The 22,086-nt window shown below is 33.5% G+C and overlaps 3 protein-coding genes across 3 annotated transcripts in view; 2 read left to right on the top strand and 1 right to left on the bottom strand.

Moving 5' to 3' along the window:
* LOC118196852 (glycerophosphocholine cholinephosphodiesterase ENPP6-like) overlaps positions 1 to 22,086 on the bottom strand; it is a 765,277-nt gene that overhangs the window by 521,003 nt on the left and 222,188 nt on the right. The window lies entirely within an intron of this gene.
* On the top strand, positions 10,585 to 13,207 carry LOC118201765 (uncharacterized). Its single transcript, XM_035373915.2, has one exon. The coding sequence runs from the start codon at positions 10,601 to 10,603 to the stop codon at positions 11,990 to 11,992; it is 1,392 nt and encodes a 463-aa protein (XP_035229806.1). The 5' UTR covers positions 10,585 to 10,600; the 3' UTR covers positions 11,993 to 13,207.
* The window catches only part of LOC118201473 (clavesin-2-like), a 107,919-nt gene continuing 100,742 nt past the window's right edge, over positions 14,910 to 22,086 (top strand). The window contains exon 1 of the mRNA XM_085827483.1: positions 14,910 to 15,167. The gene's annotated coding sequence lies outside the window, so the exon portion shown is untranslated. The remainder of the gene's footprint in view (positions 15,168 to 22,086) is intronic.

The following is a 22,086-nucleotide window of genomic DNA, read 5'->3' as shown; positions in this document are numbered from 1 at the left end:
TTGTTGTTTTTCAAGTCTAAGGAAAAATTGTATTTCCTTAAAAAGTCCAATCCGAGTATGCATGGATCTGTAATATCCGCCACATATGCCGTGTGATGGTAGGCGGCACTTCCAAACGTGATGTTTACGTTTAACTTCCCAGTTATGTCGATCTTGTCACCAGACGCAGTCTGAAGGGTAACACAGGATGGCGTCTAAATAAGTTTATCTTTAAACTGTTCAGCTAAATCTTTCCTAATGATGGTAACATTAGCTCCTGTGTCAATGATCATACTGCAAGGAACTCCATCGATATTCCCATTGATGGACAGTCCGTTATTGTTGCCACTCACTGTATAAATTTTAAGAGCTTTAAAACAAGGTTTTTCACTATCTGGCAACCTCCGTTCCTCGATATGGTCACTAATTTGTTTGCTGCGTTGTTGCTGGGAAATGGTCTTATTTTCCGTACCTCGGGGTGTTCTGCAGTTTCTGCGTATGTGGCCTTCAACTCCGCAGTTCCAGCACTTTAGAATTAGTTTCTTTTCACTTCTGTTCCGTCTCAAGCCACTGACTTGTCTGGTAAAATCATCTGCTTTATATTCCGTACCCTGGGGTGTTCTGCAATTCCGCCTTAGGTGACCTTCACTACCACATCTCCAACACCTTAGAGCCACTTTCTTCTCGCTCCTACTCCGTATCAAATCTTCGACTTGTCTGGCTAAATCATCTAAACGAGCCATCAGTTGATCCACTGGCTCATGGACTCGCACAGCTCTAACTGGGTAGCGATCTCTACTAGTTGCTTGCTGGGCTGCCTCGAACTTCATGGCGTACAACAGAGCGCTTTTTATGTCCTTTACATCTGCCATTCGAAGAGCTTTCTGTATTTCAGTATCTCGGATGCCGTCGATAAAGTATTGCAAGGACAGGATTTCCCTTGTTTCTGTCGGGCATTCCGAAAAGGCGAGATGGGACAGCCTTTCAACATCCGCGGCGAGCTCCTGAAGTGTTTCGGTAGGCTTCTGTTGACGAGATTTTAATTGGAGCCTGCTGTAGTCTTTTAAACACTTCTCCCCAAAGCGCAACTCCAAGGCGCCGGACAGAGCTTCGAAATCTAACCTTTTGTTTTCGGGAAGAGTCTGAAGGATATCCGCTGCGTCGGCTCTTAGAGAAGCGGCGAGATGACAGGCCTTAGCTTGGGAATCCCATCCATTCGCATCCGCCACGATAGAAAATTGTGTCTTATACACCTGCCAGGAGGTCTTCCCATCATATGTGGATAGCTTCAGAGGTGGACGAGCAGGCATTGGTAAGAATTTAAAATCATCACTCCTGCTCCCTGCCGACGCTACGAATTTCTTTAAAGTATCCATTTCTTTGGCAACTGCAGAAACTCTCTCATCAATTTGTTCTTTTACAGAAGAAACTCTTTCTTCTATTTCTTCTTTCACCGAAGAAACCCTTTCTTCAATATGTCCAACTTTATTTTCAACTGCGTCAATTCTGCCTTCCATAGCTTCAAATTTATTTTCTATTATGCAAGTAATTTCTCTTTTCATTTCTTCTTGACCAGCTTGAACGGCTTTCATTTCGTCCTTAACGGATTCCTGGCCCAATTTCATTTCTTCCTTAACGGATTCCTGGCCCAATTTCATTTCTTCCTTAAATGATGCTTGGCCAGCTTCCATCTTGGAATGCAGCAAAAGCACTAATGAGCTGTCTCAATTGTTCTTCCATCGCTCTTGTTATTGGCATTCAAATCCCACTTCTGACACCAAAAATTGTTGCGTGCGTACGGGTTCGTTATGAAATGAATGCACAAGTCCGATGAAAAATGAACAAAAATTTATTATTATCACAACAAAAATGCTTAAATTTTCTCAAATTATCATGCAGTATTACAGTATCTCACAGTAGTTTTCTTTTAACTACTCAAATGTCCAATAGAACGCAATTAAAAACAGATAAAGAACGCTAATCCGCGAATTCGCTACAATCAACAACAGTAGTTTTCTAAACAACAACAAACTAAGCAACTACTACAAACTGAGATGTTTTCCTCCTTTTATAAGATTTTAAAATCACGCGCTAGAATTTTCCAGTACTTTCTCGAAATCAAAAAGAGATATTTATTTATTTAACGCATGCGCTCTATATTTTTAATTTTTCCGGCTTAGCTTTCTTTTAATATTCGTCACGCGCTGCACTGCGCGAGAAATAAAACCATTTAATTTATAATTGAACTAACATTAGCTTTTTAAATAGCAAATTCGTAACAATATTTTTTCCCCCATATTTTTCCCGTATTTTTCAGATGCTAATGGTATCAGGTTCAATGTTTCTTCTTACCTTCTTCGGAAACATACAATGACCTGACTAGAACAGAGAGCTTACTAAAGCTATGTTCACTAATTGTAGTAAGTAGACAGGATACAGACGAAGGGTATACAAACCCTTTATTTTTCTTTATATACAATGACTTCCGTACTTCGGAATACAATGACCCTCCACTCGGGGTCTAACGTAAAAGATATCAAAATAAAACTAAACTCTAATTTAACTTTAGAATAAGATTGGCCTTATAATAACAGGAAGCGTATGTAGTACAGAGACTGTGAACACTACAATACGTTTAATTTATCAAGAGGATTAAAACCTCTGGCCTGGAAGGCAAATAGCAACTGCGTAACTTCTAAGGTAAGCGGCCTGCTTCGAACTCACTGCTTCCTCTCTCATTCTTGGCAAAAAGGCCACACTTAAATACTTGGCGTTCGCCAGACAACTTTGCATAAACTCCTTCACGCTTATAATTCTGGCCGGAAGTAGAAAATAAGAAGTGACAGTAAAGATTTAAAATAAAATAAACGTTAGTAAAACTTAAGATCCTTACAATGGGACAAGCTGAAAATGTCTGTTACTGCGAGCTGAAAGGTGAGAAGTATCTGCTTTAAATATTTATTTTTCACTTCCGAGGAAAACAAAGTTCAAATCTGTAAGATCAAAATAGGAGTAAAAATGGAGAGACTATGTGGCATGAAAGTGTCAGTCAGCAAAAACTTGTACATCTGGGGCATATCTATCCAGAATGTTTTGGAAATACAGTATGTAATACTCCTTTGGCGATATGAAGCAACTCTAATAATGGAACACAGCAATAACTTTTATTTAACACTCAAAAAAATGGCGACATACAAACAAGAAGAGAAAGCATATTCTATAAACTTATTTAAAAGAAAAAAAATAAAATAATTACATGCTTCGTGCGAGAAAATGCATGCAGCTCTCGAGCCTGCATTTCAATATTGCCAGTAATCTGTACATTATTTATTATTCATCTATTTCAAATGCACGAGAGATTAATAACGATATTAAATTTGTTACAACCTTACCACATTAATTGTGATTAAAATAAGAATAATAACATAGAGCAATATATATATCTACCGTATGGACAACTAAAATGAATATTAAATATAATATCAAATATGGTAATAAAATAAGACAATTTATTATTAACAGGAAGTAATAATCTAGTATCACTAATATTGCGTTCAGTGATGAACTAATAAAATAAAGCAATTCTATATGAACAGGAAGTTACGTTCCGTGATGAACTAATAAAATAAGGTAATTCAATATCAACAGGAAGTAATAACCTGGTATCACTAATATTGCGTTCAGTGATGAACTAATAAAATAAAGCAATTTAATATCAACACGAAGTAATAACCTGGTATCACTAATATTACGTTCAGTGATGAACTAATAAAATAAAAATACGCACGATTATTCGATCTCGGTCGGTGCCTCCAAAATAATTATGACTGTAATACTTTGGCGATATGAAGCAACTCCAATGATGGAACACAGCAATAACTTTTATTTAACACTAAAAAAAATGGCGACATACAAACAAGAAGAGAAAACATATTCTATAAACTTATTTAAAAAAAAAATAATTACATGCTTCGTGCGAGAAAATGCATGCAGCTCTCGAGCCTGCATTTCAATATTGCCAGTAATCTGTACATTATTTATTATTCATCTATTTCAAATGCACGAGAGATTAATAACGATATTAAAGCTGTTACAACCACAACTCCAACTATCCGAACTCCGACTATCCGAACTCCGACTATCCGAACTCATACTATCCGAATCGCTTTCAGAAGTTAAGAAAAAATAATTGAGACGGAAACGTAGTGTTGGACAATCAATAATTTCAGACATTAAAAGGAGCAAACCTACACTTTTAAACTTCGTGTCAACTGCTTGGAGACGAAGATCGAAGTTCTTCAAGAAAATCAATGAAGGCAGCAACAAACAAAAATTTAGAAAATGTCGTTTTCAAAGGGTTTTTGCAGCAGCGTTTTATGGGAAACCCAATTTCGGGTGCGTTAAGAAAACGCTCTTTCGAGCGTGATATAAAAACCTGAAAGCTTTCAGACTTTTCTTTTAAGCCATTGGTTAACAACATAACTTTGAATTTTCCCTTTTTCCAAAATGAAGAATATCTATGGTATGAAATGGTTTATTTAGAGAAAATTTGATGGGAAAAAAAAAAAAAAAAAATCTGAAATGTTTCAGATTTTAAATTACGTCCAAAGGGGCGTTTTTTAACATTTTGTGTGTTACCTTTCTTTATTAAATATCATGTTCCTCGCACTTAAACCATAAGATCCAGTGCAACAGCAATATCGCAAAATAGTTTTAAAACGAGCATATCTTTAGAATTTCCGATACAGAGACTCACGCGCTGGAGATAAAAATGTTTTTTCTGCACAACGTTGCCATTGCTCGCTTTGAAATCCTTGAGTTTGTTAATCAAAAATTCGTCAAAGTTTTAAAAAATAGGAAATCGATCATAAAACAAATTTCAAATTTCAAATTTGGTCTTCCACATGCTCATATTCGTTGGAGGATTACGTTATTCAAAATTCGATGACTCTATGTACCGTTGTTTTATCACAATACGAGAAATATACATACATTTATGCAGATTTTTTCATTATTTAATTTCTTCAAATATAATGCAGGACTCTAACATTTTGTGGCAACAGTTTGAAAAGTGAACCGACATTTATGAGTCCGACGCAAAATGCCAAAACGAAACTAATAGTCCTTCGGGATTCAAATTCCTTTGGACTAAAAAACTAATAGTCTTTTACAAAACTTGTGTCTGGTTTGGGAATTAATCTTCAGTGTAATATTTTGGATGTGGTCTCTTAAGGTGAGTCATCGCTCGAGAAGCACGCTAAGCTAAATGAGATGAATTTCCTTAAAAGTACTGGCTTGAATAACTTGAGAACACTCATTTACATCGATGTGCCATCATTAGCAAAAATCCGGTAGTTTGTGGTTCATGATGGGACTGCATTCACAAGTGAAGTTCATTTGGGACATTAAGATGGTGATTAGGAAGCAAACAGCGCAACAGGCGACCGGATGAAGAAATAAAATTGACTTGGAAAACATGAGCTCAATTGCTTACCGTGTATCTCATGCAGGTAAGGAAATGTCTTACTTCCTACCTTCTGGTATATCTGTAGCACATCTGTTTCGCTGCTAGAAATCAGTAACATGTGCTATGAATCGAGGCCTTGAGAAACTGGAAAATGCTTTTGGTAAATAACAAAAGTAAAACCCATGTAAAAGTGTGTGTGAGAGAGAGAGGGGGGTTATTCATATTACGTTTTGTTGAACAGAGAATTTCCCGCAGTGACTAAGTTGATATTTTCAAAAGCAGTTTTCTCCTCCTTCATTAAAAAGGCGGAGGGAGGAGATCTCTAGTTTTATCTCTAGAAAATTTTGTTCTAGATAGAATGCACCGGCATTTAGGTGCGATATTTCTCCATTTCTGGGAGAGATCGACATTCTATTTAAAATACATCAGACTGCTTTAAAGCAACATTTGTTTTACACTTGGGTTCTTTAAAAGCATTTTAAATTGCACTTTTACAATTAAACCTCAATAATATATTATTTCTAGGATTAAAAATGTGACGGCTGAAGTATGGTGCATTCTGAAGCAAAATTTAAATTTAGAAAAAGTTACCTAAAATTATTTCTTAAAATTAAAACTTATTCTAGAGATAATTAACAGTTTATCCTTTTTAATTTAAAAAATGTTCAAATTGTTGTTGATTGTATAGGCAATTATTATTATGTGAAGTATTTCTAGAATGTTTCATAATTTTTTCCCGTTTAAACTATTGAATTAATGACGTTTCCCAGACACTTAAGTTCGACATGTGAATTCTCTTCTAATCTATACTAAATTTAGTTTTACTTTTAAAAATAACAGCTGCGTTTAAAAAAGCCTTTGGTGTACCTCTCTTTAAAATTAATTTAATTACTCTTCTTTCCTTTGATGTCCACCTTATCCTCCTTGCTTTAGACGCAGTAAAGTAGTTTTTATGTTTAACATAGCAAAAAAAACCCTGTATCTAATTAAATAAAGAATTATAATTTTGTAAATGCAGTTGAATACCCTTTTCCTCATCAGATCAGCAATCTAAACATAGAATGAAAAAACTCTAAATACGCGGCGAGCCGAAAGTCCTATCGAGGGGTTGTTGGTAGAAGAAGAGGGGTGGGGTGCTCTCCATCAAAATTGGGGGGCAGAAGTGAGCTAAATCGCACTGTCACCCGTAAGGTGCTCATGGCTTTTGCCAACAACAGGCGTAATCTTGAGCTTCTTGCTAGGAGGAATTTCGTGGGCTTCAGGTGACTGTACTTCAAAAAAGTGAGCATCATAAACAACAACAACAATATCATTAAATCCAGAAGAAAGTACTAAAACATTCTTGTTTCTAAAATTCCATACTGAGATGAATTCATACAATTTATCTCATTTCCTGGACATTTTTTCAATAAGATGTAAAATGTGGGTCTTGTCAAAAAAACGTCTTTGATATATTAATAAAATTTAATGTTTTGAAAGCACAAACATGACTCCTCCGGATTAATAAAAAAAAAAAAATAGCACAAAAACTTCAAGTGCAAATTTTGTATCAGATCTTTAGAACATCTTCTGATGTTGATATTCCGACCAGGCATAACTGTTTCCTTTATTTATAATTCACGATCATTAGATAACTTTAGTCAGATCTTAGAACCTCTTTTTATTCTGATGTTGCCATTCCGGAAAAGCAAAACTCTGTTTCCTTTATTTGTAATTCACGATCTTTAGAAAAGTATTAATTATCAACTTCTAATCATATATGCAATTAAATTTTTAGCGTCTAATCATGCATCTAAGCAATGCGCTCATTAGAGCTGTCTTCACTTTTGGAACTCCCAGACTTAAAGACGCTTGCCAGGAATAGACATTTTATTTTCCCTAAATTCATTAGATCAGAACTTAAAATCTACAGCAGTAAGTTAAATAAAGTATAATCTACAGCAGTAAGTTAAATAAAGTAAATCAATATGATTGTGCTTAATAATTGTTAAAGAATTTGTTTATCGAAAATTAAGGCTAATGTATCTTACAAAAATCTGATGTGTACACCACATGATTTCCTTGTACGGAATATTAAATTATTCGCATTTTTTCTTGCATTTCGTTTAAACTTATTAGATTGAATTAAACCTACTTCGCCGACAGCGCATAAACCACAATAGAATAAATGCATTCTTTAAAATTCACTTTGTTTACCATAGCGACACTCTGGCGCTAGGTTTACTTAACAGTATTATATTTCGTTCATATTATAACTCAGAATGCACAAAATTTATATCATTTAAAGAATTATCTAATCGTTGCCACATGTTCTATTCAAATACTATAACAAAGCTAGAACGATGTATAAAAGAAATTAAGCAAACAAAACGAAAAAGAAACAGTTTTTCACAGACGATTGAATATTTCTCATTCAATTAATTCAGTTTTCACTTCGCGACAAGGCAAAAATACATAAAAACTGAAAATATCTGTATTAGAAATTACGAAGTAAATCTTAAATACTTATTTCATTGAAAAAATTCCAGAAAGGATTAAGCATGATTTAATTCGCAATAATAAATGAAGGCGTTATTTTTGTGTTGCGAAGCTTAGTCTCTCTAGATTGGCAACAAATCTACAATTCTGCTGTTTCAAATGTAAACAAATATGTCCGCCATGTTATTTAAAACTTAACCGCACTTAAACAGCTTTTAAATTGTTGATAATTGTACAAATATTGCTTCCAGAATTACGAAAGGCACAAAAACTTTAACCGGAAGATAAAAACAACATATTTCAATCATTTTTAAAGTAAAAAATGTACAATTTACAAACATATAAGAGTAAAGATACTGAGATCACTGAGCCGGGTAACAGTGTGGATATATTTATAAATATATTTATGTACGTTTCGTGCGGCCGATTGCAACCAAAATACGAGGTGCACATCTACATGTTATAGTAGTCTTATATACAAAATTTCAACGTTCTGAGGCTACTCGTTTTTGAGTTATGAGAGATACGTACGTACGTACGCACGCACGTACGTACATACGTTCGTACAGACGCCACGAAAAATTCTCTTCAGAATTCATTTTAAAGCAGTTTTTTAGTTTTTTTGGAGGAAAAGAGTCTTTTATTCTGTCTTTACGTATAGATATCATGCAAAAACATCGTTAAATTGCATTTGAAATCGGTCAAAGTGGATATTTTCGTTGAAATATGCTGCCTGAAGCTTTTCGCGGTTACAATACTTCCTTTTTACTTCGTACAAGGAAGTAAAAAAAAAAAAAAAAAAAACTCTACGAACATTTAGTTATTGCTGTTAAATGACTTTTCTATGATGTATTATTCATTAGTCATAAATTAGTTTTAAATAGTTATAAATTTTGAATACATCCTCATTTAAAATTTTTTAGGGAAAGTTTCCGCTAATTTTTTTTTTTTTTTTTTTTTTTTTTTTTTCAGCTACTTATCATAGAACTCCAAAATTTGCTCTTAAATTCTAGAAATTCTAGAAAGAGTTATTAATAATAGAGGCTTATAATAAAAATTAATATTTTTGTTTTAGAGTATAGATTTCAGCTCTTAACGTTATTTTGAGCGTAAATCTGGTAAAACTGAAGCATCATGTTCTATGTATTTTCTTCTTGCACCTTACGATTTTTCTTCAGATCCTCAAAAGTTTCGGCAACAGATATAAGTAACTGTCAACTATAATTTTTGTACTTTTTCAAATTGTAATATACATTAAATCTTATCAATATATTTATTACATTAAAAAAAAAAAGAACTAAGATTTCAGATTATGTCCAAATGGGCTTTTTTTTAATGTTTTGTGTGTTTCATTTATTTATTAAATATCATGTTCTTCGAACTTAAATCATAAAATTCAATTCAACAGCAATATCGCAAAATTATTTAAAAAGAGAGCATATCTTTAGAATTTCCGAAACAGTTTCGCGCGCTGGAGATAAAAATGTTTTCTTACTAGTCCAAAGGAGCTTTGTTCCTGAATGACTATTGTTTTCGTTTTGCGATTTTGCGTCGATTCACTACGAACGGCGAATAACTCTTCAAACTGTTGCCAAAAAGTATTATCACCCTGTGATATTTAAAGAAATTAAATAATGAAAAGTCTGCATAAATGTACGTATATTTCTCGCATTGTGATAAAATAACGGTACATAGAGCTATCGAATTTTGAATGACATAATCCGCTTACGAATATGGGCATGTGGAAGCCAAAATTTGGAATTTGTTTAATTATTGATTTCATATTTTGCAAACCTTTAGCGAATTTTTGATTAACAAACTCAAGGATTTCAAATCGAGCCATGGCAACTTTGCACAGAAAAAAACATTTTTATCTCCAGCGCGTGAGTCTCTGTATCGGAAATTCTGAAGATATGCTCATTTTAAAACTATTTTGCGATATTGCTATTGAAGGGAATTTTAAGTGCGAAGAACGTAATATTTTAAAGAGAGCTCTGAAGCATTCAGTATTATATATTTGGCATGTTTAGACATGATGCGTAAAAGTGCTGCTGTTTTTTAACTATACACATGCCAGATATTTAAAGGCGTTTTTCTCGAAATAATGAATTTTCCAAACTGCATGGAAATTGTTAGCTTAAATATCCATAGATAGAAGAAGTGCAGCAACTTAAGACAACTGGATATTATTCCAATTGCATTAAGTTATTATTCATATCAGATGAAAATTTGAAAAATTATAGGCAGAATTACTTTGTTTTATGCAAGCCATTTCCAGTACATTCCTCTGAGTAACAAAATTATTATTTGGCTTATTATAATTCTGTACGTTTCAGATTAACATTTTTAAAAGAAGCAAAATGACCAAAAAATCGTCGGTATGCTTGCAGTTCCATTTCAGCTTTTAAAGCAGCCATTGCTATAGAAGTTGGTGTAGTGATGATATGGTGGATTGATGACGTGGAAATTATACATTTAGCCAATGAGAGAGAAATTGTTCCAAAAACGTGTGTAGTTCATTCGTTAATAATTCATTCAGCTGAAATAATTGCAAAAATTATTAAAATTTCTAATTCTTTTTTCATGTGTTAGCTATTTATTTCTTCTCAGCAAATTTAACTGTTACTTACACGTTTTTTTTTTCTTCATTCCAGGTGAAAAGATAATATATTCGAAATGTCCATGGAACGATCAGAGAAACACCATTGCTTTCACCCCAAAAAACAGAAACTTTTCCATCAAAGTAGTAGTGAAAGGAGAAGTCCTTCACCTTTTGCTGAAACCAATCAAGATGGTCCTCTTGATTTTTCTAAGAAATCTACCTTGTCTGATACCAGTACCTATTGTACGACAGAAGAAACTGTGCACAAGTCTTCGCTGCTTTCTTACCCCCATCAAAATGGACATTACGAATATCATTCAGGTAAAGGCCATTTGCAAGACTCAGAAAATCACGGAAATGGTTTTATTCTAGGTTCATCGGTTTCAAACGGTTGTCACCTACAAACGAGATCTCCTCCGACAAATCACGAAAGCACGTCTAATCGAGAAGAGCCGCAGCGCGTTGATGGCAGACCTCCGGAAGGTAAAGCAGTTCTTCATGTTTCATCTCGTACGAATGAGGCATACAGTGACCCTTCTTTAACAGAAAGGAAACTACTAATCTTGGAAAATTCGAATTGGAAATCGTCACCTTTATCGGACACTAGAAATACAAGTGAGAATTCAATAATGTCCCCAGTACAGCCCATAACCCCAAAAATGGCTTCTTTCATACAGGGACCATATATACCAATATCTCTGCCTCCCCTTCTAGCAGGCGTTAATGTTTTAGAAAGTATGCCACCATACTTAAATGGATATTTTTCACAGCAGTCACCAACACTTGGGCCAAATGGAGAAAGACAATCTCTTAGGACCGTAAGACCTTTCAAAGCATTATCAGACGAACTTCTACTCGGTAATTACCCGGCACCGAGCTCATCAAATTCTTTCTCCAGTACTGTGTCTCCTCCAACACATTACAACCATTCAAGGAATCGTTCTGCCTCAGTTTCAAGTAACACCGACATAAAAAACGAGTCACCAGAAACAGAAAATCGTGGCAGTACAATGAATGCAAGGTCTACTAGCATGAACACTGATTTAGATATGAAACTGGATGCACATGGTTCGGGGGATTCTAATAGTTCGTTCTCGAACAGTTATTCCAACTGTCAACAGCCGGACACCTCCAGTGGCGGCCAGAACCGACGAAAAAGCCGGACCATGCCAGAGGAATTGAAAGATGCCGCTTATTGGGAACGCAGACGTAAAAATAACGAAGCCGCCAAAAGATCCAGAGACGCTCGTCGACAGAAAGAAGACGCCATTACTTTGAGGGCAAAACAATTGCACGAAGAAAATAATCAATTGAGATTTTATTTGACTACTATGCAGAAGCATATTGCATTTCAAGAAACCCAAAATAGAGCTCTTTTAGAAGAGCGTCATACGAAAGATGCATTGATCAGGCAATTACAAGATGAATTGTCTAAGAAACGAACTTGCTCTAGTTGTACTTCATGATTAACCGATAGTGATGATGTTTCTGGATATTATTAGTAAATGGTTTTATTATAGAGCTATAAATTGAAAAATAAGTCTGAATAAAATTGCCAAACCCTAATACTATGTAGCGATAAACAATGCTATTTAAAACTGCAATAATTGCACGAATTCCTAATGGTGTCTACAAATATGAATTTTTTTAAATTATTGTGAATGAGAAAATGATATAAATTAACGGCAAAACATATCACGGTAAAGGAAGTCTAAATGCTACTTTTTATTATTTTATTGTTTTTTATATTCATGCTCTCTCTAGATATGAGTTGTTGGTAATTGAGAGTAGTCTTTTTATCTGAATATTTTATGATAGTTCTCTGCATTTATCAGAATTATCACTGAATGTGAGTGAAATTAACTATTATATTTCGGTTTATATTCATTAAAGCGGATACCGCTGTGTATGGTGTGTTGGTTAGTTGTACATGGCTGATTTTAATGCTTGAAATTGCTGATTAAAAACAAAGCTTCCCTTAATTTATCTCTTGCGCAGTAAATATGATCGAATAATTTAAGTTTATTTTTTTTTTTTTTTTTTTTGATTTCTCACGCTTTATCATTAAGTAATTCCTTTTTTGATTTTTCATGCATTTATCATAATTTTTTTTTTTTTTTTTAATTTCTCAAGCAGATTGAATCATCATCTGTAGATTTTGCGAGTCATGAAAAGCAGCATCTCTTTCATGATTTTCAGTTATCACTTCTGTTTAATACGCGTTATAATTTTATTAAATATAAACACTTATCATCCAATAAATGATTAAACTATGTTGCTAAGTTATTCACCAGAAACTCAACTTGAGACAAATTCACAGCAATAAATGATTTTATTAATTTGGCCACTGATGGGTCTGAAATGTGGAAAAAAGTCACACTCGAGAACTCATCTGTAAATAGGATTTCATTCTGGAGAGAGAGAGAGTTTAAGGCAATGTTTGATGCGTTAGCAATCTATTTTTACTTATCTTTTTTTTTTGAAATCTGTTTTATCTTTTCTAACTTTTGTTTTTAAATCTTTTGATGAACTTCCTTGTCAGTGAAAATGTGCAGTGCCAAAAATATGTTGTTTTTAAAACTATTTCATATGAAATTCTTATTTATACATTTGTAAATAAATAGAAGTTTTTATTGTCATCTTATTAAAAATTTTTAAATGAATAAAAATTGAGTTTTCTAAAGAAAATGTCTGTTTATTTGTGTCATGGTTACGAACGGTAAGTTTCAGATGCTTTCAGCGGCATGCTGTCGTTTCATCTCCAGCTCGAAATAGTGCCTTTTCGTCCACTGATTTTCCCAAGAGATACAATTTTTCCCGTTTCATACAGTAGAAGTCACTTTACGATAAATTAAACACCTGTTTTCGTTAATCAAAACAACTTAGACGAGCTGAATTTGACTATTTTGACCTGACTTTGATTTTGATTCCTAATAATTATTAAAGATTTTCTTTAGACAAATTACTGTGAGCAGAATAAAGAGTTTCAGGCATGTTCAAAAGGTGTGTATCTTCATCTAGAAACATTTTTGTTATATAGCGTCCGTTTTTAAAATTTCATGTAATTCTAAACAAAAGAACAGGGGCGTAGCTAGAGGGGGGCAAGAGGGGGCATCTGTCCCCGGGCGCAGACTCCAAGGGGCGCCAAACTGATGTTACGACATTTTAGAATTAAATGTTTTCCATCCTTGGGAAGCAATAGGGGGCGCAAAATCTTCAGTTGTCCCTGGGCGCCGAAAACCCTAGCTACGACTCTACAAAAGAATAACGGTACCATTGCTTTGAAAGAAAATTAAAATGTAACAAATTCACACATAAAATTAGCGGAGCAGCAGCCTTGTGTTTGGTGTAGATTTAGTCGAGAACTCAACTGATTTAGAGGGCAACGCTTTGCTAATTTTTATTTTTCACTTTGGCAAGTTTCTCTTCTCTTTTAGCGAAGGTATAGTTAAGATTAATGTACGTGCTTTATTAAAAGTACAATGAGATCAACCAATTATCAACGGTTTTAGAGGATTTTACTGCTCTGTAGATGTGGTGGACTTAGAAACGTCAGGTTCACTTTCAGTGTTTGTTTTCAACAATACAGGTCCCTTTCAGGAAGCGATATGTTAGAGATGTCGCCTACAAAGGATTCACTATAATTATTTTCTAATTGTAAATGCAATAAATTTAATCTAATATCAATTTAAAAAGTGGCTTTTTAATACTACGACTTAAGTACAGGGATTCAAGGCGGTGACGCCGTGGACCTTCTGGCGAAGCAGGCAGCTGATAACACGGAATTGCTAGAACAACCTTCTAAATGTCCTTGGTTTCACATTAAAAGGGCAACTTGTTATAAAATTGGCAAAATAGATGGTCACAGGCTAAGAGAGGTAGGACGAAGAACACTTCGCTTATTGCCAAAAGTTAACATGGAAATCAAGACCCACCGTGCTAGCCTATCACAATTCTTGACAGAACATGGACCATTCCTAGTGTACCTTATGGACTATTATTATTTCCATTGAGTACCATCCACAAGAATCTAAGGAAACCCAGAGAACTGTGCCTACCAAAATCGCTGGTGTCCTTAAATAACAGCGCGCTAGCCTAACACAATTTTTGACAGATCATGGACCATTCCTAGTGTACCTTATGGACTACTATTACTTCCATTGAGTACCATCCACAAGAATCTGGTACTTAAGGAAACCCAGAGAATTGTGCCTACCAGATTCGCTGGTTTTGAGTGTGTTGTAATTGTGCCTGGACACAAATACAACACACTCAAAAATAGTTATGTTTGGTAAAATAGAGAAAAGCGTAAGTAGAAACCACTTTGAATTATATTATGTTTGAAATGACTAGAATTTGAAGCAGATAATCAGGATCCGCGATTCCAGCGCTCTGATACGCCATCTAGTGGCTAAAAGGAGGAAACATTAAAAATCGATATTTACGTTTGACAATACTACGTAGTTTGTGAAGCGTGTTGTGACCGAAAAGTAATTAAACGTTTATTTTTTATTGTCGTGGGCATTATGTGTTCAGTCGTTTTAACCACTTGTACGACAAATCTTAAAGAAAATGCTTGTAATATCACGTAATCAAACGTTAACTACATGTTATATGCCAGGATTTCTCAGGTATTGAGTGGTAGGTAATACTTTATCTGCTCTTTTTTTTTTTTTTTTTTTTTTTGAAATGTTTGGTCATGGTATTATTCATTGCATGTATTTTCTATAATACATATAGAATACTAATATTTCGATTACAAGTGTCTTTTCATTTTTAAGTGCTTTGCTTGCTGATATTCTCAAAATTGCATCTGATAATTAGTGCTATTATGTATATAATAGATATAAATACAATAGACGAATATAAGAAATCAATATATTTTTAGTATATATTTAGTATTCATGACACTTTTGAGTGCACAGATTTTCTTTAAATCCTACGTTAAACACACATGAAATCATTTGTTTACAATCAGTCAACGTTATCAGCTACCTGTCGCAATACAATAAAACAGTGACACAATTTCCTACAACAGCCAGCAGTTCCTCCTTTACATGAACAAGAAAATTAAAAAAAAATAATAATAATAATAATTTACTTCTCCATTTTAACAATGAAATGTCCTTCGATTTCATGCGATCAGGACGCTATACAACTTGTCCTTAAATAGGAAGCCAAAATTTGTAAAAGGGATTTTTCAAATAAAATTCCGTGCACTACCAAATAATCCGCTTTTTAAAATTCGCTGTGCTTCAGTAACACAGCGAGAATTTACGCCTCCTTGAACAAAATCAAACATTTCAGAAAAGCTCAGCAACTCCATTTTTGAATGTACGAAGTTAAATCACATTCCATTCCATTTACCGCTATTATACTGGGCCTAACCTGCGTGAATTTGCAGGCTTTTTGCCAGTTGTCTTCTAATATGGCATCCTGGAAGTAAGAACATCAGTAAAAGGTGTCACAGAAACAAGATGAGGAAAAAAAAAAAAAAAATCTGAAATGTTTCAGATTTTAAATTACGTCCAAAGGGGCGTTTTTTAACATTTTGTGTGTTACCTTTCTTTATTAAATATCATGTTCCTCGCACTTAAACCATAAGATCCAGTGCAACAGCAATATCGCAAAATAGTTTTAAAACGAGCATATCTTTAGAATTTCCGATACAGAGACTCACGCGCTGGAGATAAAAATGTTTTTTCTGCACAACGTTGCCATTGCTCGCTTTGAAATCCTTGAGTTTGTTAATCAAAAATTCGTCAAAGTTTTAAAAAATAGGAAATCGATCATAAAACAAATTTCAAATTTCAAATTTGGTCTTCCACATGCTCATATTCGTTGGAGGATTACGTTATTCAAAATTCGATGACTCTATGTACCGTTGTTTTATCATAATACGAGAAATATACATACATTTATGCAGATTTTTCATTATTTAATTTCTTCAAATATAATGCAGGACTCTAACATTTTGTGGCAACAGTTTGAAAAGTGAACCGACATTTATGAGTCCGACGCAAAATGCCAAAACGAAACTAATAGTCCTTCGGGATTCAAATCCCTTTGGACTAAAAATAAAGGGAAAGGTGGCACTTTGCCACTGCAGAATTTTACATCGTGGGGTGGTGTAATAAATAATTCAAATATTAGAAGAGTTCACAAACATTAATAAGATACAAAAATAATTTCAAGTAGGGGGGGAAAGTTCCAGATGAGAGTACCGATAATTGAGACTCTTGATTAAATATGAAAAAAATATATACAATATTTACATGGAGAATAAAGTTCAGTAGTTGACCATGTCATGTGATGGCCGAGAGTCCCTTTCCATCTACTAGGGTAGAAAACGTCTAAAAACATATTTTTTAAAATTTATCTGCCGTGTAGAATTATGAACACTTATTTTTCTCATAATGGTAATAGTCCTGGTAAGGGCAGATCACAAATCAAAATACCGGTTTTTATCCGCCACATTTATGTGTAAAAGCGCCACCTATAGGTGAATTGAATCGCGGATAATGCCTGGAGTCTGCAATTATCAAGCTAAATAACCGCCGAACATCAGGCAATTTTATCACAGAATAGTAAGGCTTGTTTTTACTTGGCAAGAAGAATAAATGTGAGCGTTTGTTTCAAGCACTCAAAACGTGTATTTATATGAACTAAAGTCTGGACAGTCGGTATAGTGGTTAGCTTCGCTGACTGCCGTCCCGAAGGACCGTATTCGAATCCCGGAGGCGTAATGGCAGACCGCACATTCAGTTGAACAGTGTTAAGCGAATTTCGCTTACTGCGCATGCTTGATGGTGTACTTTTGGCGCGGGGCGAAATATTGGCGACTAAGCAACCCTACGTTAGCTTATTCGTGATCTCCATGGCTGTCGAGTGTGTTCGAGTGATGTTTAAAATTGCAATGTTGTGAAACTTTGCTTATTAGTTATTTTAACGTCCATGCCGATTGCACTTGCTTATTTTTCTAATATACGTTTCATTTTAATTTGTCAATAACAGTGCATTTAATATTTGTTAACATATGTTCGTAATAATTCGTTATTTAAATGTAATTTGTTTACATGTTATAATTCAGTAATTGTAAACTGGAGTATCTCGCTTAATTTGTTAGCGTATATTCGCGCTTTTATTTTCTCATTTCAAACAATTTAATAACTAGCATTAAAGATATTTTAAAATTTCTTCAGTGTTATTTGCAAGCACTTGTTATATTCCTCGGTGTTTCTTTATGTATGTACGAATGGAACGTATGGTAAATCCTGAATTGTTTTTATTGCTTAAAAGTATAATGAATAAATTTTCAACTAATATATCCTAAATTTCAGTCTTTTTCTGAACGAAAATTTGTACAGTTCCAAAGGAATGTGCAGAATTTCATAAGTATTATATTTTACATTTTGAATGTAAACACTGCTTCACATTACTTCGCAATAATTTCAACTTTCTAGTTGTTTGAGCAGTACAGCAAAAAATAGTATTTTAACACAGTAATTAATTTATATTTACATTATACTCTACGAAGATTTAAACGCGAGATTTGTTTACAATTAAATGGCGATACGTCTACCATATACCGTATTTATCTTCTTTTCAAATCGCGCCAATATAGTAATTACGCCAAATTGTTTTCTGGGCATGCGCAGTATGCAACATTCGTTTAACACTGTTCAACTCAATGTGCGGTCTGCCATTACGCATCCCGGAGAAGACATGGCGGCATTGTAAATATGTGGTGAGAGGGCAATACTTTGCTAAGTACAAGAGGACTAGCATTTTAAACATGCCAGTCCTCTCGTGTAAAACACACGAGAAGGATTATGGATGAGAGACCCTTGGACTCGTCTCCCTGGGGTGCTCTACATCAGAATTGGGAGCTAAATGGCGCTGCCACCTGAATGGTGCTCAAGACTGTTGCCAACGGCAAGTGTAATCTAGGGCTCCTTGTCACGAGAAATTTCGTGGGCTTGGGTTGACTGCGTTAGACAAGTGAGCAAAGCAACAACAAAGTTTGTACAAGAAATGCTATTAGTACATAATTATTCAACATTGTAACTTAGTAGATCTGATGGCATATAATTTCGTGTGGTTCACCTCCGTGGTCGGAAGTCATCTCAGCGGCACTCTGAGTAAGGTTTAAGAGCAATAATTAATTTTTTTTTTACAAAATGCTGCTATATAATCGTAATTGTTTTTTTTTTGTTTTTTTTTTTTTTGTATATTTTTCATTATATGTAAGTGGCATATGACCATGCGCTTTCAACAAATGAAAAACAAATTATGGTACTTTTCCGTTTTGCCGGCGCAAGCGATAAAGTCGCCAATAATGGTACAACCGATGCCAAACGGAATATTCTCGCTAACCTTTTACGCCTCATTTTTAAAACAAGTCGCAGCTTTTTCTTATCAGATTGATTGTTTCTTTCAATACTGACATATAATTACATAGAATTTTTATCAGATAGTTCAGTTTTATGTCTAAGGCCATTTTCGGTAATTAAGTCAATTAGGATGCAATCACATCGCTTACCCGAAGCCGAAAATATAGAAAAGGTAAAGTCAAGGGTTAAATTCATCAATTCTAATGAGAGCGCATTAGCGAAGTAAAGCACTGCAGTTTTCCAAATTTTCTGAGTAAGCTATTCGTACGAATTAAAATATTTCTTGCATTTAAACTTGTGTTCCAAATTAAGATTTAACTTGAAATTAATGTAGATAATTACTGAGAGCATTAGATTTTTGTAGAATAGTTTGCGTGAGATGAGATCGCTTGGGGTCACGTGATATGAACCGGCGAATCAGGATGTTGAACCATGAAAGCATAGTAAATTCTTAAATTAGTGTCTTTTTATAAATGTATTGTCTTTATTTATTGGCTTTTTATAAAATTTTAAGCGATATTAAAATGTTTATGCCTTCAAAATAAAAAATTCTTAGAACTAAAATTTTTTAAATATTTTTTATGTGTATACTGTATGTTGTCGCCAATAAAGTCTGCTTGGCGAGATTTGCGCCGGCGAAACGGAAAAGTACCCAAATTTTTAAAAAGTTAAAATTCGGAACAATAATAATTTTTCTAATACGCAGTATACTATTAATGAAAATTCCTTCAATATTATATACTCTTAGAATCTAAAAAGGACGAACTTGGAATTTTTACGGTTCGTATAATTATATGTTCGCAAATATTTATATTGTTACAACATTTCATTAGAAGTCTATTAATAGTAATTTGTAATCTTTAAAAACTGCAATAACATGATGCATATTTATCATTGTATTTAATCATGAACCAAACAAAAGTGTGTTTTACATTCTTACAAATGTTATATGAAAGATTTTTCACGGTTTCTTACTGCATATAATTAAGATTTACAGAATGCCATTTAAGCAGATTTCGTTGCGTTACGAAAGGAATCATAAAAGTAACTTCTTTTGTTACTACACAACTTTGTTACTCACTTTTTCCGTTTGGCGAGAATTGTGTTCTAGAATATTTCAATGATTATTCTCCCGTAGGACTTAAAAAAAGATCCCTTGTTTCCTAACGAATAAAATTATCTGAAGTCATAAACTGGGGCATCCTGGAATTCTATGCATAGCAAAATAGTAGAGTTTATTCTCTTCCAAAGAGAATCTGTTCAAATGTTTCACCTAATATATTATATATTTTGACCTACATACAACCTGCACAACAGTAATAATTAAACAATTTATTGGTAAAAAAAATTATGTATATAGAGCATCCTGAATTTCGAACTTCGAAATCTGGTCACCCTTGTTGATGTCTTAAATTTTTCGGTTTAAGAGCGAAGCTGGTGCTGCCATCTATAATGAAAAAGTTAAATTAAATATAATTCCTAAAAAAATGTTTCGTGCTGCCATCTGTAGCACAAATCTGAAGTTAAATATTTAAAAACTATTCTTTTCGTAATCAAACATTTCTTCTTTCTTTTACCCGAGAAATAAAAATTAATTTGAGTACCGGGGCAATGTTTCTTCATTTGGAGAAAGCGAAACTTGAATGCTAAGAAAGTTTGCTAAGCAAAAGTAAAAAGGTAAGGGAAGCGGTCCTCAGAGTTAGATTGAATTGAAAACACATAACCGACAAATACATAATATTGATTAGCAGTTTTGGAAATGGGAAAATAAAGACTATGAAAACTGTAAATAAACAGGATGAGGTATAATGAATATATGCATAATATTAAACAATTAGCTGATATCAGAAGTTCCATTAAAATATAAATATCTGGTGTTGACAACACATTACTTTCTTTAACTTTCTTCCTAGAATTTCGTTACATATATGTTTCTCAGTTCAGTCACTTCGCGGGAAGGCAAAAATACATAAAACCTCTTAATACCTTCATTAAAAATTGTAAAATACAAAAACACCTAAAACACCAAAAAGAGTTGAAAACAGTTTTAAAAATTATTTTTAAGGTCTTTTACGTTTTCCTATACTTTACGAATTTTAATGAAGATGTTTTGAGTTTTTATGTATTTTTGCCTTGCCGCGAAATGGCAACTAAATTAATTGAACGAGAAATAAATCTAATGACATTCGAGGAAATAAGTTTCAATGAAATGCAGCAAAAAATGTGTATAATTTAATAGGGGGTACAAGGAAGTCACTTTTCCATGTCAGATATTTTTTCTTTGTATTAATAAATAACGTATCTTTGGTAATGCAATAATGTCATGCACCCCAGTAATATGTTCCAAAACTTATATCACGGATAATATTGAATATTGTGTAAAGAGGGATGTTTGTAATAGCACACATTATTTCTATTAAGTTTAATTATGAATAATACAAGCAAGACATTACCAACATTAAGTACAGTAATAATAAAGTATTCGGTATTATAAAAAGTTTTATTGTATTGTATTATTAAATACAGTTATATGAATTATAGTGTACTCTAGAGATTAGGCTCTATCATATTAATTAAAAAAATCTGATGTGGATCTCACATGACTTCCTATTAAACGTAATTTTTAGCTGTACTTCATTTAAAATTATTTTTTTGAATTATTCTCACTATCCCTCAAGGCAATTCCATTTAAGTTGAAAATAACACAAAAAATGGCAAATCTTGAAATTAAATATCAAAGTCAATTTCTCGCATACGGGAGTCAAAACTAATAATTTTATTTTTTCGAAACTAGTGTAAAACTTTTCCGGATATAAGTACATAAACAGGGCCATCACATTAAAAATTATATTTCGTTATTATCCAAAATATTTTTTTTTTAAGTTTGACAATGTTCAAACGTGAATGTTTTCATTATTTAAAACACTTCTGTATTTGGAAGCATTCGACCAACGATTTAAGAAGAAAAAAAAAAAAAAAAGTGCGCAAATAGAGGTTATAGCAGTCACATATACAAAAAGAAAATAAATTACTAATTATCAATATTTGTTTAAATTTCTCCTCCAGATTTAATTATGTATCCTCCTAAAATCCGACATCCAGAATGTGTTCCACAATGCAGAAAATTCTTAACCAAGCCTTGTTTAGAATCTAAGCGAAGACTTGCA

This window comes from Stegodyphus dumicola, chromosome 12 (genome assembly GCF_044657685.1).
Source record: "Stegodyphus dumicola isolate Sdum_Otavi_A_Nest chromosome 12, ASM4465768v1".
NCBI classification, from domain to species: Eukaryota; Metazoa; Arthropoda; class Arachnida; order Araneae; family Eresidae; genus Stegodyphus; species Stegodyphus dumicola.
The sequence above is the reverse complement of the archived record's forward strand: the minus strand, read 5'-3'. Positions and strand labels throughout refer to the sequence as shown.